Below are 12,136 nucleotides of genomic sequence, written 5' to 3'. Positions count from 1 at the left end.
TGAGGTGTTGGAGGTGTCCAAATAAGGGCAAGAAAGCTGGTGAAGGGACTCAAGTGACAGTCCTATGAGGAGCAGCTGAGGGAATTTGGCTCGTTTAGCCTGGAGAAAAGGAGGCTGAAGCGACACCCTCTCACTCTCTACAGCTACCTGAGAGGAGGTTGTAGTGAGGTGAGGGCGGTCTCTTCTCCCAAGTAACAAGTGATAGGACAAGAGGAAATTGTCTCAAGTTGCACCAGGGGAGGTTTAGATTGGGTGTTAGAAACAATTTCTTCACCAAAAAGGTTGTCAAGCACTGGAACAGGATTCCCAGGGAAGTGGTGGAGTCATCATCCCTGGAGATATTTAAAAGATATGTAGATGAGGTGCTTAGGGACATGGACTATTGGTGGACCTAGCAGTCTAGGTTAACGGTTGGACTCCATCATCTTAAAGGTGTTTTCCAACCTAAGCTTCACTTATTTTTCACTTTGAGGACCACAGATACCCTACAGCCCCTGAGATCCTTCAAGATGGAAGACCTCTATTCCAAAAGCCACTTAAGTTGTCTCAAAACTTGGGAGTTTAGGGTTTTTTTTTTGCTTTAAAATTCCATCAGCTCCTTTACTACTACAGAAGGATTTTGGCTTTTGTTTAAATTAAACATATGACCTTCATGCCAATAAAAGAAAGCCTCAAGATGCAAATACTTGGAGTTTAAAGGCCAGCAATCCTTTTATTTTCTCAGTAGTCTTTGACACGTGGCACTGGTGACAATGACAACATCCGATAGTGAAAGACTGGCGCAAGTGAGGTACTGCATGAGGTTAAGCTACCCATCTATACAATATATTAATGGGTTTTTTTAAAAGAGCCACTTTATGGAACAGGGGAGGAGAGACTCTAGTTTTGCAGGCACCAGAAGAGGGCAACCTGGCTCGCTTTCTGGGGTGGTAACATCTGCAAGAGGACCCTGTGTAGATCCCCTGCTGTTGAGCAAGCTGCACACTCAGGCACTGAGCAGCGCTTCAAGGCTCTCTGTCCCTGCTGCCTTCCCTCACTTGCAGAAACTCAATCGAATTGAATTCTCTATTGCTCTTTTAAACTTGCCAGGTGCAATCATATAACTCTTCTTTCAGTAAGAAACCATAATTCAAGGTCTCCAGATGGTTTCTGAACACAAAACCGAAACAAATCTGAGCTGCTGTCTCCCCCCAGTGACAGCATATTTTCTTGTTCAAGGCTGCAACTGTTGCACATAGGGTGCCCAAGCGTAAAAAAGCCTGCTGTAATCTATCCAGTGATAGCACAGAGCAAAACCCTACCCTGCTGTGTCAGAGAACAGATATTGTTTCACACAGGGATTAGGTAAGAACTCTTCTTATTTTGGAAACTCTAGGATACCAGCCTGCTGCAACACCCATCACAAGCTCTAGGGGTTATCTATACGGTAGCACTACACCAAAGTTAAGGAAAAGAGCAGCCAGGTTGGACCAGATTTGAAGTCTTACATGGACAGAGACATTCTCTGATTTGACTGTAGGACCAAAAAGGGGGAGATGTGGAGGACTTCTGAAGAGATTCCTCACAGCTGCTTCCTCCCTCGTTCAAGCTGGGGACAAAAGAATCGGCTCCTTCTGTTGATTCCCTTCCTGTATGTTCGGCAAGGTAGGGCCCCCAGATTTTAATGCCAGCCATGATTGCTTTGGGTGCTAAATGGTGCCCACCTGCTTTGCTAAACGACTTGCTTTAATGAGAGATCATGTACTTCTGATTCTGCTTTCAGAGCAATTGTATTGAAGTTGAGAATACCTCTGCTCTCAGTTTAAAAAACAAAAGCAGCTCATTATTGCCATCAGTCTTATTACTATCAGTCTACTCTTGGCTAAAAAAAACCAATTTGGGCCAATATTCAAAAAGCAACTAGTAACCACACAGAGCCATGATACTGCTTACTTTTGAAGCTAGTGGACACCACACAGGCCTGAGAATTTCCTGTAAAGGTTTGGGGGAGTGGCTTAGCTAAGTACCTTGCTGCATTTCCCTCAACAGCTGTTTAATGGAGGTGGTTAGCAATCTTGTTCTCACTGAACACCATAGAGCCATTTAATTAAATTACCACTCGATTCCACCTTTGCGTAGACAGACGACTGCTGAGACCGCAGAGGGTAACTGCTGCTTCACAACTGCCCTGTGAATTCCCCAGCCTGGCAGTGCTGGGGCTGCCACAGCAAGGATATTACTCTCTCCTGGGAATGGGTTCCCGCTATACTTACATTCCCCAGTCACCAAGGTGACCGCACGAACAGTGAGATTTTAAAAAACACTGCAGTTCCTGTAACTCCACCGCAGCGAGAGTTCACTGAGCATCAGCCGTATCAGCTGCACACCAACCAAGTCAGCTCTTGCCAGAGGGACACTGCGGTGGCGAGTGCGGGTGCGAGGGCAGTGAGCACCTCAGCAGGCAGCTGCAGGGAGAGGGCAGGAGTGAGCAGTCCCAGAAGCCTTCCACATCCTTCCTGCTGGACTCCCAAGGCTTCCTCTCCGAGGATGCTCCACCTCTCCTCTTCCCTCCTCTCCTCACTCCACTGTCAGATTTCTGCTTCACCTTAATTTCCAGAAGACACAAGGATCTAGGACATCTTTTATAATGGATGCGTGAAGGAAAATGCGAAAGGAAATGTACCTATTGGCACTGCTACACATGCTCAAGCCTTTATTTCTGTGAAAAAAAAAAAATCTATGCTGTTGATTAGCCTACCATGACCCAAGTTAGCTTATCCTCCAGGACCTGATGTTACTGCACATGCGGGAACAGCTAGCAATGGTAGCGAAAACCCTCTCTGCTTCAGAGTAGTGAACAGAGAGCCATATACAGCTCTCAGATACTGTGCACAGTAGAACTGTGTAACTGACCTCCCAGCACGAAACTTCCTCACAGGTGACATTTTGATTTGCATTAATCTACGGAAGCCCTAGGTGCAGAAAGTGGTTTGTGAAAGACCTGCCTGGAAAAGCTCCTCTCACAGGTCTGTTCACCTGGAATCAAGAAAGGGCCCACAAATTTCATATTTACACCTCTGCAGAAAACACTTGCTCTGAAGAAGCTGCATGGAGCCCTCCCCCTTTTCTTCTATCTGCCCATGAACCCTGCACATACCCGTGATGGACTCACAGTGTTTTTCTCTTTAAAAACAGCCACCTCCATGCAGCTAAGCTTTAAAAAAACGCCTCCCCTGCAGCTCTAATTGTAGCATTCGAGTAAGCCGCAACCAAGGCCGTTACTTTGTTTTTTAAACAAAGGATTTTTTATTGCATAAATAGAGGTTTAGATATTTTGCTGTACGCATAAAAAGTTGAGATACAATATAAGTGCATGTTACTCTTGAGGGTTTTATTCCTTTGACACATCCTTCGTCTACGGGAAGGCTTCGTTCTCTCGGGAAAGGAATCCAACGCAAGCTGCCAAGTGTCGGAATATCTGCAGGGTGGGGAAACAGCAGTGAGAACAGCAGGCACGATAGGCTGGCAGTACACGGGCTAAATCCGCCCACCCACGTGGCACCCTGCAATCTGAGCTAATTGCAGTGCTGACACCAAAGAAAGTTTTTAGGGTAGGAGAATTCACCCCTCTTTAAGGTTCCATTATAGGAAGACACAGCTGACAGCCTGAGAGAGGGCAGAATTTAGGAAGGGCTCAGCCTCTGGCGGGCAGCACTAGGTAACTGGGCAATCCAGGTATTTCCTGCGGACATGCTTAAAAGCCAGTCGACAAAGTCAACGTCACATGCTGGACACAGAGGCCTTTTGGGATGAGCACGTTACCCTGGTGCAGCAATCCCCTGGGCTACAGACTCTGCCAAACAGAATTCCCTGGGACCTAATGCTGCCCACAGAGCAGGAGGTACGGTCTCCTCACTACAAGCAGCAGGCTTGCTCCCCTGCTGGGCAGCCCACCTCTCATTTGTTCAGCAGTAAAACTCCACATAATTTCCCCTGACTTATTCTGCAAACGGAAAGAAGTGTTCTCACAGCATTTTCTAGAGACTAGCTAAACTGATTTAAAATAAAAGTTTAAAAAGGCACAAATCTGCCCAGAGACAAGTCCTCAATCTGATTTATCAGGAGATTGAAAAACACTTTTGTTTGTGTTGCTTTTTCTATGCGACTCAACCACTTTGTTCCCATGGTTATTTCCAGGGCCCCACTTCTAGTCACAATTTCCAGCCCTTGTTGCATGAAATAAAACAGTGACAGGTTTGAAATTAAAACTAGTGAACATTTCTAAAAACTGAAACTCTCTTCATATGTGAGGTGATGACATCGAAAGGGGAAAGTAAATTTTTTAGTTTAATAAAGAGTAACATTACATCAAACTCCCACAGAGCTTACAAAGGGCACACAGGAATAGAATTCCCATTTTGCTGCAGAACAGAGATGTGAAGCAAACTGATACAAAAATCACTATCAAACAAGTCAGGGAATATAATCTTAGCATGAGGCAGTACTCATTTTGCTAACGGGCTTGATCAAACAAGGCAGTGATTGCTTAAACTTTGAAAACAAAGGGAAGGAATTCAGCACGTGGGGAATGAAAACCAAAACCTTTTAAGAAATATTGTACTGTTCCTTCTGCTTTTTTATGCAGAAAGATGCCCATTTTTCTCAGTGAATTATATGTGGTGGATGTTACACAGCACAATCTGTAGCACTTCTGTTACCTTGGGAAGTTCCATGGCATGAGACTTGGCCCTTCCAGCTAAACCATTTACAACTTGTGTATTTAACTAATATGGAACGGCTTATTCTTCTCTATCTTAATCGTGTGACTTCATGCCAAGAGGTCTTATTGTGTCATCATTTCTGACATGCCTTTTATGCATTTTTTGCCCAATTTAACCATCTCTTTATGCCTCAGGACCTCCTGTGCAATTGGTTGGGCATGGAAACGCAGGGAGATTAAAAGCAGAGAAGGAATACGGTGCTAAGATCTCATACATCATGAACCATGGCTGCCAAGCTTTCTGCAGTTCCTACAAAGAATGGGCATGATATAGGTGTGTAAATACACTGACACATCACAGGAGACAAATATTACGAGAACTTAGATAACAGCAGTAGTTCGAATTGCACAATCCAAATGTATCCAAGTCAAAGCATAATGAGATTAATACGTCAAAGCCATTACTGAACACTAGGATGTCAAATAAATTCTATACCTGAGAAACTCTTTAATCATCCTTCTTCTCTGCTTCTGTTTTCAATTTTTCTTCACGTTCCCTCTTCAGTTTTTCTTCAATTTTTTTGCTCTGGTACATTTTTACTCCAGCAAATGCTAAGCAAAGAATCAATGTTTTAGCTGCCAAAATGTACATCAGCAATGGGAAATTCTCCAAAGCCTGCAATGCAAAGTAATATATTTAGGAAGTTACTGGAACACTCAGACAATTAAAAACGTATCTACAGGGATGCTATACAGCTTCCTACAGCAACAGCATTATTCAAAGCAATGGTAATGCTCCTCTGTTCGTACTTTTTTTTTCTATAGGATACTTTAAACTAGGCAGATCAATATCTAGGGGAAAGGACAAAACCAAGTCGCTTTCACTCAAGTTTGTACATGAAGCCCCTTTGAACAGGCCTTTGTTGTTTCTGTGTGCTTTATAGCAAATATAACATTGGCATGATCTAAAGCTGGAAAAGGGGAAGAATTGAGTATCTTAGGATAACTGTAAAATCAGAAGTGCTTCTGAGTAATTCTCACGAGTGATGGATGCACGCGTATCAGCTATCAGATGTGATCCCCAAAGACACTTTTGTGCTCCTCGAAATTTCAGTCAGTGGTAGTTTTGTAATTAACTTGCTGAGATCTGGAAGGTATAGATAAATGCCTTTAAACCAGAAGAAAAACAAAACCCCCACAGCCTCCAATGCTTCAGTTTCAAGAGATTTTAATGCCTGGAACTCCCAAAATAGCACAACGTGTTTCAACGTTATAGAGGTGTGCTATTGTAAGTGCACATGGGGTGCAAAATAAAAAGCAGATGGCTTACACCATGACCTCAGAATACAAATATAACAAGAGTGGCACAGGCACTGAGTGAAAGATGTCACTTCCAGGAGGATATTGAAGGTTCCAGCCCACTGTTCCTAAGAGTCCCCTGGCCAGCAGGGTTGGTCTTTCAGCAGTGCTCAGCAGGTTCACAGTGAAGGTCACCCCTTAGTGAGCCTCTCGGTATCCACTGTACCCTCAGGAGGCTTTCCAGCACCTCAGAAAACTGTTCGGCCACTGTTAAACTACTGAATTTAGAAAAAGCCTAGTATCCATACACCATTAGTGTGTCCCTTTCAAGTCCACAAAACAGAGCCCCAAGTGGGGTCTTTTATAACGCTGAACTCTACAAGCTGCCCATGACCTCTGACATCAGGCCACTCCCCTTTCATTTTGAAAAAAAATCCATTATCCTCTGTCAATCTGTCCTCATATTAGAAGTGGCAATCTCTTTAAATCACAGCTCTGCAACACCAGAAAGGTAATGTCAAAGCTTGGGGTTAGCACAGCTTTCTTGATAAACGTTTTAACATGTTAGAATTGCTAATGCATGAGGTACTTGCTCAAACATCTCTCTACCTTACGCATGCACCATTCAGAGTGTTTATGGCCCAAATGCGCTAAAAGACACAGTGGGGAAAAACCCTTCCAGTAGCAAAACGAGCTGAGGGAAGAGCAGCTGGAGAAAAGCCTTGAAAGAGGAAAGCCAGGAGAAGCAGAGGCAAGCAGAGCCGAGCTTGCCTAACAGTGCTGCGCTCAGGTCTAAAAAAAAAGGTGAGGCCCCAAAAGCAAGTACTGGGGCCACCCTGCAAGGTGCAAGCAGGTATGGTAAGAAAAGGAAAACAACGAGTCCTCTGTCCCCGCGGTGAAAAAAGTGTGGTGGCTAAACAACCTTCACCTAGGCAAGGACATCATCTTTAAACACAGGACCCACCCAACTGCGTCTTAAGTACATCTGCCTTAAGGAGCAGAAATTCACCGCTCTGTGAATATGAAATGTCCTCACCTTCCAGTTAAATGCCACCATCTTGGCCGCGTGATGATACTGCTCGTCCTGCAGCAGGCTGCGCCCCGCACTGGCGAGTGTCACACTTCTAAAGGCATAGAGTGGGGCAGAAGCATCTTGAAGAAACGGACATTAAAAAATAATTAGCCCATCTGTTTCTCTTCAGCACCTCCACCCTGCACCTCCCTGACAAGCTCATGTGCTGCACGGTGCCTGGCAGCAGATCAGTGCCACATGGTTCAGGAATGACCTACATGGGCCTTCTTGCAGCTGAGTGACAGAAGCAACGTCTGTGCTGCTGAAGGGCAGGAGTTTGACAGGCCTTGAGCAGGTGCCACGCTTGCGCAGAGAGGAGGCTGGTCTCCCACCACAGGCAGCACATCCCAGCAGCTGCCTGGCCGAAAACACAACACTGGCTGCTTCCGCAAGCTTGACGCGTATGCCCATCACACCACCTCACTGGTGATGGAGATCTGGCGGACAGGAGCTCACCTAGAAGAGCTGTCTCGTAGTTTTTAAGCCCACCTGCCCTGTTTGGAGCCAGAATGCCTAATGAATCCTAGTACCTAGTATAATTTAGCAGTTCTCCACATAGTCCATAATAACACAGAAGCAAACCAACCAGTCACTAGATCCCTTGAGTGGTCGATGTACATTTCAGAGTTGAACTCTGGGAATGAGAAATGCCCGAGGGGATGCTGAAGGCATCTCTCTGCTGCTGCACCACCAGCACTGGCACCATTTCAGTCACTGGATTTCAAATTAAGCATGTCTTCCTGCCTGACCCCCCAAGTTGTTTCCTGTACGTTTAACAACAGAGTCAACTGTCAAAAAGCAGGAGGAAGTCTAAACCTTCATCAGCAGCTGGGATGAATAAATCACCACCACACCTCAATAGCTGCTGACCTTTCTTCAGAAAGAGGGAGTCAAGTGAATGTTCTTGCAGCTCCTGCACTGCTCAGCCAGCCTCTTCACATGCACCTTTATTTCTCCAGCTAGGGAGTCCTCTTCTCACCATGCCAGCTGCAAAATCCTAACCCTGCAGAGACCACCCTGGAAACATCTCCAAGGAGAGACTCCATCAGAGATCTCAGTTACCAAGATCAAACTATACTGAAGCAGTGGCATGGTCAACTCATCTGTCATTCAGTATTTACTCTGTCATCCAGTATTCACCATGTTGATCCCGCACAAGGAGTTGTGCAGCTCCCCTCTCCTGAAGAAAAAGCATCAGGGCAGCTGTGAACTAACGAGTCAGCAGTGTTACACCTTCAAAAAACTAGGTATTTTAACTTCTGATGTTTTCACCAGAATTTTGGTGGACATTAAGATCTGAAGTCCCTTGCCAGATAGTCACAGCAAAAATCCCACGTCAGAGCAGAAGCTGGTTCTCGGGGCGCAGTTCAGATGGCTACATGCTTCTCAATGAAACCCAAGTTCCATGAGTGTGGCCTGCTCTGAAGGGCCCACATTGCCCAACTGGGGTGTCCTCATCTCAGAATGCTGATTTGGGTGGGGGCTTCATCAGATACAGCCTTCACCCTTCTCCTAAATTGCTGTAAATTCTGTGCTTCGGTCGGAATTAATTTTGCAACACGTTGTAAAAAGGCAAGAATTCAGCCATTCAAAGGCAGACTGGCATCTGGCATATGATGCTGAAAATGAGGTTTTAGTGATTTTTTAACGTACAGAAGAAGTTTTAGACTCAGCAAACGTTATGCAAGCCCATCTGTGGGGTCTGATTGCAGGGTACTGCCCCACCAGCAAGAAGCAGCACATAATATGTATTGCAGTGTGCGCTCCCGTGAATGCTCGAGTCGATTATTTAAGCATTCAGTGCAACGCTTCTGTAATATTTCCACTCCGCTGAGACACGAGCCTGAATCTGCCTGAATTGTATATATATCCAGAGTAGCTGCACTGAAGTCACAAAGGACAGGAAGTAAAGAAATTCTCCCTTTGCTCTCAAGAATGGCATTTTCATCCAAAACGTTTCTTGTGAGAGCTGAGTGTTGATGGCCTGTCCTTACAGTGTCTTCTGTGATTGGAATCAAGCAGGGAAGCCACCGCTTTCTCCATGTTGCGTTCCCATCAGCCTCCAGTGGTCAAATGCTTCTCCTCGTTCTGTCTCTTGACTCTTCTGGTCTTCATCTTGATACAGACCTTATTAAACACAGCTGAAACCCCAGAACAGAAAAAAAAGGGTGGCACTGACGCACGGGGCAGGGAGAAGACAGTGGGAAGAGGAGAGAAAAAAGCAGTATTCACTTCACATTTGAAAAAACCACATTTGTTAGCACTGAGGTTGCCAATTCAAAAGCAAAGAAAAAAATTAGAGCACTTTCAAGGTTGTGATATCTTAAAAGCATGCAAGCAAATAAACAGCTGAAGTTTCATGTTTGCCTTTTTCAGAGGCAGATAAGGCACAGATAGGAGTTCGGAACGTATCTACAGCTGAGCATTGTTCGTTCCCCAGGAAAATGCAAGCTCCCTTAACAAACACAGCGCTCCTGGGAGTGGACACTGGGCCCCACAGAAGGTCACTATTACCTTTACTCACAAGCAAGGAGATCTCGTGTTGAGACACGTGAGAAAGAAACAGGAGCACTAGGCTCTGCCTGAAGCCCTGCCAGAGAATCCCATGTCAGGTGCCCCATAGGCCATCCATCACATACTTTAAGACTCCTACGCAGATCAAACTACTGCAGATGGGAAAGGAGGAGAGGGTCTGCCCGTACTGCACACCTCAGTGCTGTACTAGCAATCCTCCGTTAGCTCCCAGTGCTGTGAGGTCTCCTGGGTCCAGAGCAGGCAGACAGGGTCACCAACACAGCCCTAGAGGCTAGCTAGAGGCTAGCAGGGCTAAAGAGCAACCAGGGAGGGCTGCACCAAGTCCCAGCGCAAGACTTTAGCTGACATCAGCCGCAGGATCTCTGCACAATGCTGTATTGTGCAACACAGACCACCCCAGACAAGCTAAGGAGTTGGGCCCCAGTCAGATGGGAAGTCTGCGGTGGAGCACAAAATTGAATCCAGGTCTCTCAGCCACTGAATTACTGCTCCATTCCACCACAGCAACCACATCACACCCCAGCCACTCACGCCATGGTTTACTTATGGAGCAGCAGGGGATGGACTGGCCTGCACGCACTAGAAAACATCTACACAGGCATCTGGGTACTCCAAACCCACTTGAATTGTCTTGGCTGAACGACTCACTCAGTCTGCCAATAACTGCATCTACTCAACAAAATGGGACTCAAGATATTCTTTTGTCTACTGGGGATTTCTGAGCAACTTCATTTTATCCACTTTGCGAAAAGCTATAAAAGTCACCAGCCACAAGGCTTCATAAGACAGCAAGTTATTAGCATTATTTCACTGCATTTAAAATGGAGTGATGGCTGAGGATGTCCTGATCTGGAAAAGGAGGTTTTACCCCACCTGTATCTTGTTGCTGCCTTCTTTAATGTGCGTATTTCAGGAAGGAACTGAAAAGCACACTTCCCTTATTGACAGTCACTGGAGGACCCACCACTACATGTGACCTGCTGCACCATGCATCAGGCTGAGTACCTGCAGGAAAGGAACAAACCTTCTCAAAAAAAATACTACTGGGTCATAGGAAAACATAGTAATATGGCTAAGTCCAAAGGCTGGAAGGAAACACAGTGGAAGCCACTGTGAACCAGAGCTGCTGCACTAAGAATCCATCACAAATCACTGCCACAAGATGCCAGCGATCAGAAGCACTCAGACCTTTGCACATTTACAGCCTCTATGTGTAAGAGTTTAGAGATATCACTCCATAAAAAGAACTGTGTTATCAGTTTATATGGATGTCACCGACAAAGAAATTTCTAAACTAAGACCAACTCCAGGAACATCAAAATCATAAAGCCATGTAAGATCTTCATACCTGAAGAAGCAGAAATGAAAATATTAATGATTCCTCTGGCAGCTCCTCACATGGTCCAAACTATGGAAAACAAGAAGAGAGTAGTAGGTTGGACACATCAAACACAGCACCTGCATTAAAATCAAATCAAATCAAACCCAGAAATGTCAGTGGCACATCAGTATGTCACATCATGGCTCCCAGAGCATCATTTCAGCCACGTACCAGCATCCTTGCAAGCTGCAGGCCCTCTCTCAATGCCATCACCGCACCCTAGGAGGGTCTGCTGGGCTGGCAGCCTCCCCCACCTCCATCCTGACCCCAGCTCAGCACTGCTCCTCTGTCACCTTTCTTGGTCACCACAGCACCAGCGTCCAGCACACTCAGCAATCCACACACACACTTGAGGAAATCAAACTTTTTCGACGAACAAGTTCAGATTCCTCCTTCTTACTTATTGGCTTTATTATTTTGTAGTTCTTTTTTCTTAAGAGAACAAAAAAACTCGGCAGCTCCGTGGGCAGTAAAGCACGCTCCCAGGGTGGCCATGAATCGCACACTTACGACAACGTGTCAGAAGATGACAGAATTCATAGAATCATAGAATTGTCAGGGTTGGAAGGGACCTTAAAGATCATCCAGTTCCAACCCCCCGCCATGGGCAGGGACATCCCCCACTAGATCAGGCTGCTCAAGCCCCATCCAGCCTGGCCTGAAAAACTTCCAGGAACGGGGCTTCCACCACCTCTCTGGGCAACCTGTGCCAGTGTCTCACCACCCTCATGGGGAAGAACTTCTTCCTAACGTCCAATCTGAGCCGATCCATCTCTAGCTTTAATCCATTCTCCCTAGTCCTATCACTGCTCAACATCCTAAAAAGCCCCTCACCAGCTTTCTTGTCGGCCCCTTTGAAATACAGGAAGGCCACAAAAATTGGGGCTGCCCTGCGCTTCAACAACCAGCAAATGCTCCTCCAGTGGATTTTAAACCCCAAAGTTCCTCGTCTGAGAAGGGAGGGAGCTTCTGCCACCGCGGACACGGGGCTCCAGGTGGGAAGCGGGCCTGTGTAGGGTCCTGACCGGGCAGGGAGGGCAGGAGGAGAGGGAAGCAGCGTGGGCAGGCAGCAGAGCAAGGGAGAGGGTGGGTGCAGGAGAACGGGCCAGGGAAGGCGCGCTGGTTCAGCGGCGGGTAGGCAGGAGAAGGC

The 12,136-nt window shown here is 46.2% G+C and overlaps 1 protein-coding gene across 1 annotated transcript; it reads right to left on the bottom strand.

Moving 5' to 3' along the window:
- Window positions 1-3,273: 3,273 nt before the first annotated feature.
- Window positions 3,274-10,998, bottom strand: SMIM11 (small integral membrane protein 11). Its single transcript, XM_009870376.1, has 4 exons — window positions 10,954-10,998; window positions 7,035-7,150; window positions 5,196-5,375; window positions 3,274-3,457 (listed from the first exon to the last, which is right to left on the bottom strand). The coding sequence occupies exons 2-3, from the start codon at window positions 7,053-7,055 to the stop codon at window positions 5,208-5,210; spliced, it is 189 nt and encodes a 62-aa protein (XP_009868678.1). The 5' UTR covers window positions 7,056-7,150; window positions 10,954-10,998; the 3' UTR covers window positions 3,274-3,457; window positions 5,196-5,207.
- Between the last annotated feature and the right edge of the window lie 1,138 nt (window positions 10,999-12,136).

The sequence above is a fragment of the Apaloderma vittatum genome, unplaced genomic scaffold (assembly GCF_000703405.1).
Source record: "Apaloderma vittatum isolate BGI_N311 unplaced genomic scaffold, ASM70340v1 scaffold10105, whole genome shotgun sequence".
NCBI lineage: Eukaryota > Metazoa > Chordata > Aves > Trogoniformes > Trogonidae > Apaloderma > Apaloderma vittatum.
This window is presented reverse-complemented; position numbering and strand designations above follow the sequence as displayed.

Excerpts from the sequence above, each read along its gene's own strand:
- SMIM11 (XM_009870376.1), bottom strand. The coding sequence starts at position 7,055 with ATGGTGGCATTTAACTGGAAG. Across the intron at positions 5,376-7,034 it reads TGGTGGCATTTAACTGGAAG|GCTTTGGAGAATTTCCCATT; the intron begins GTGAGGACATTT and ends TTTGCATTGCAG.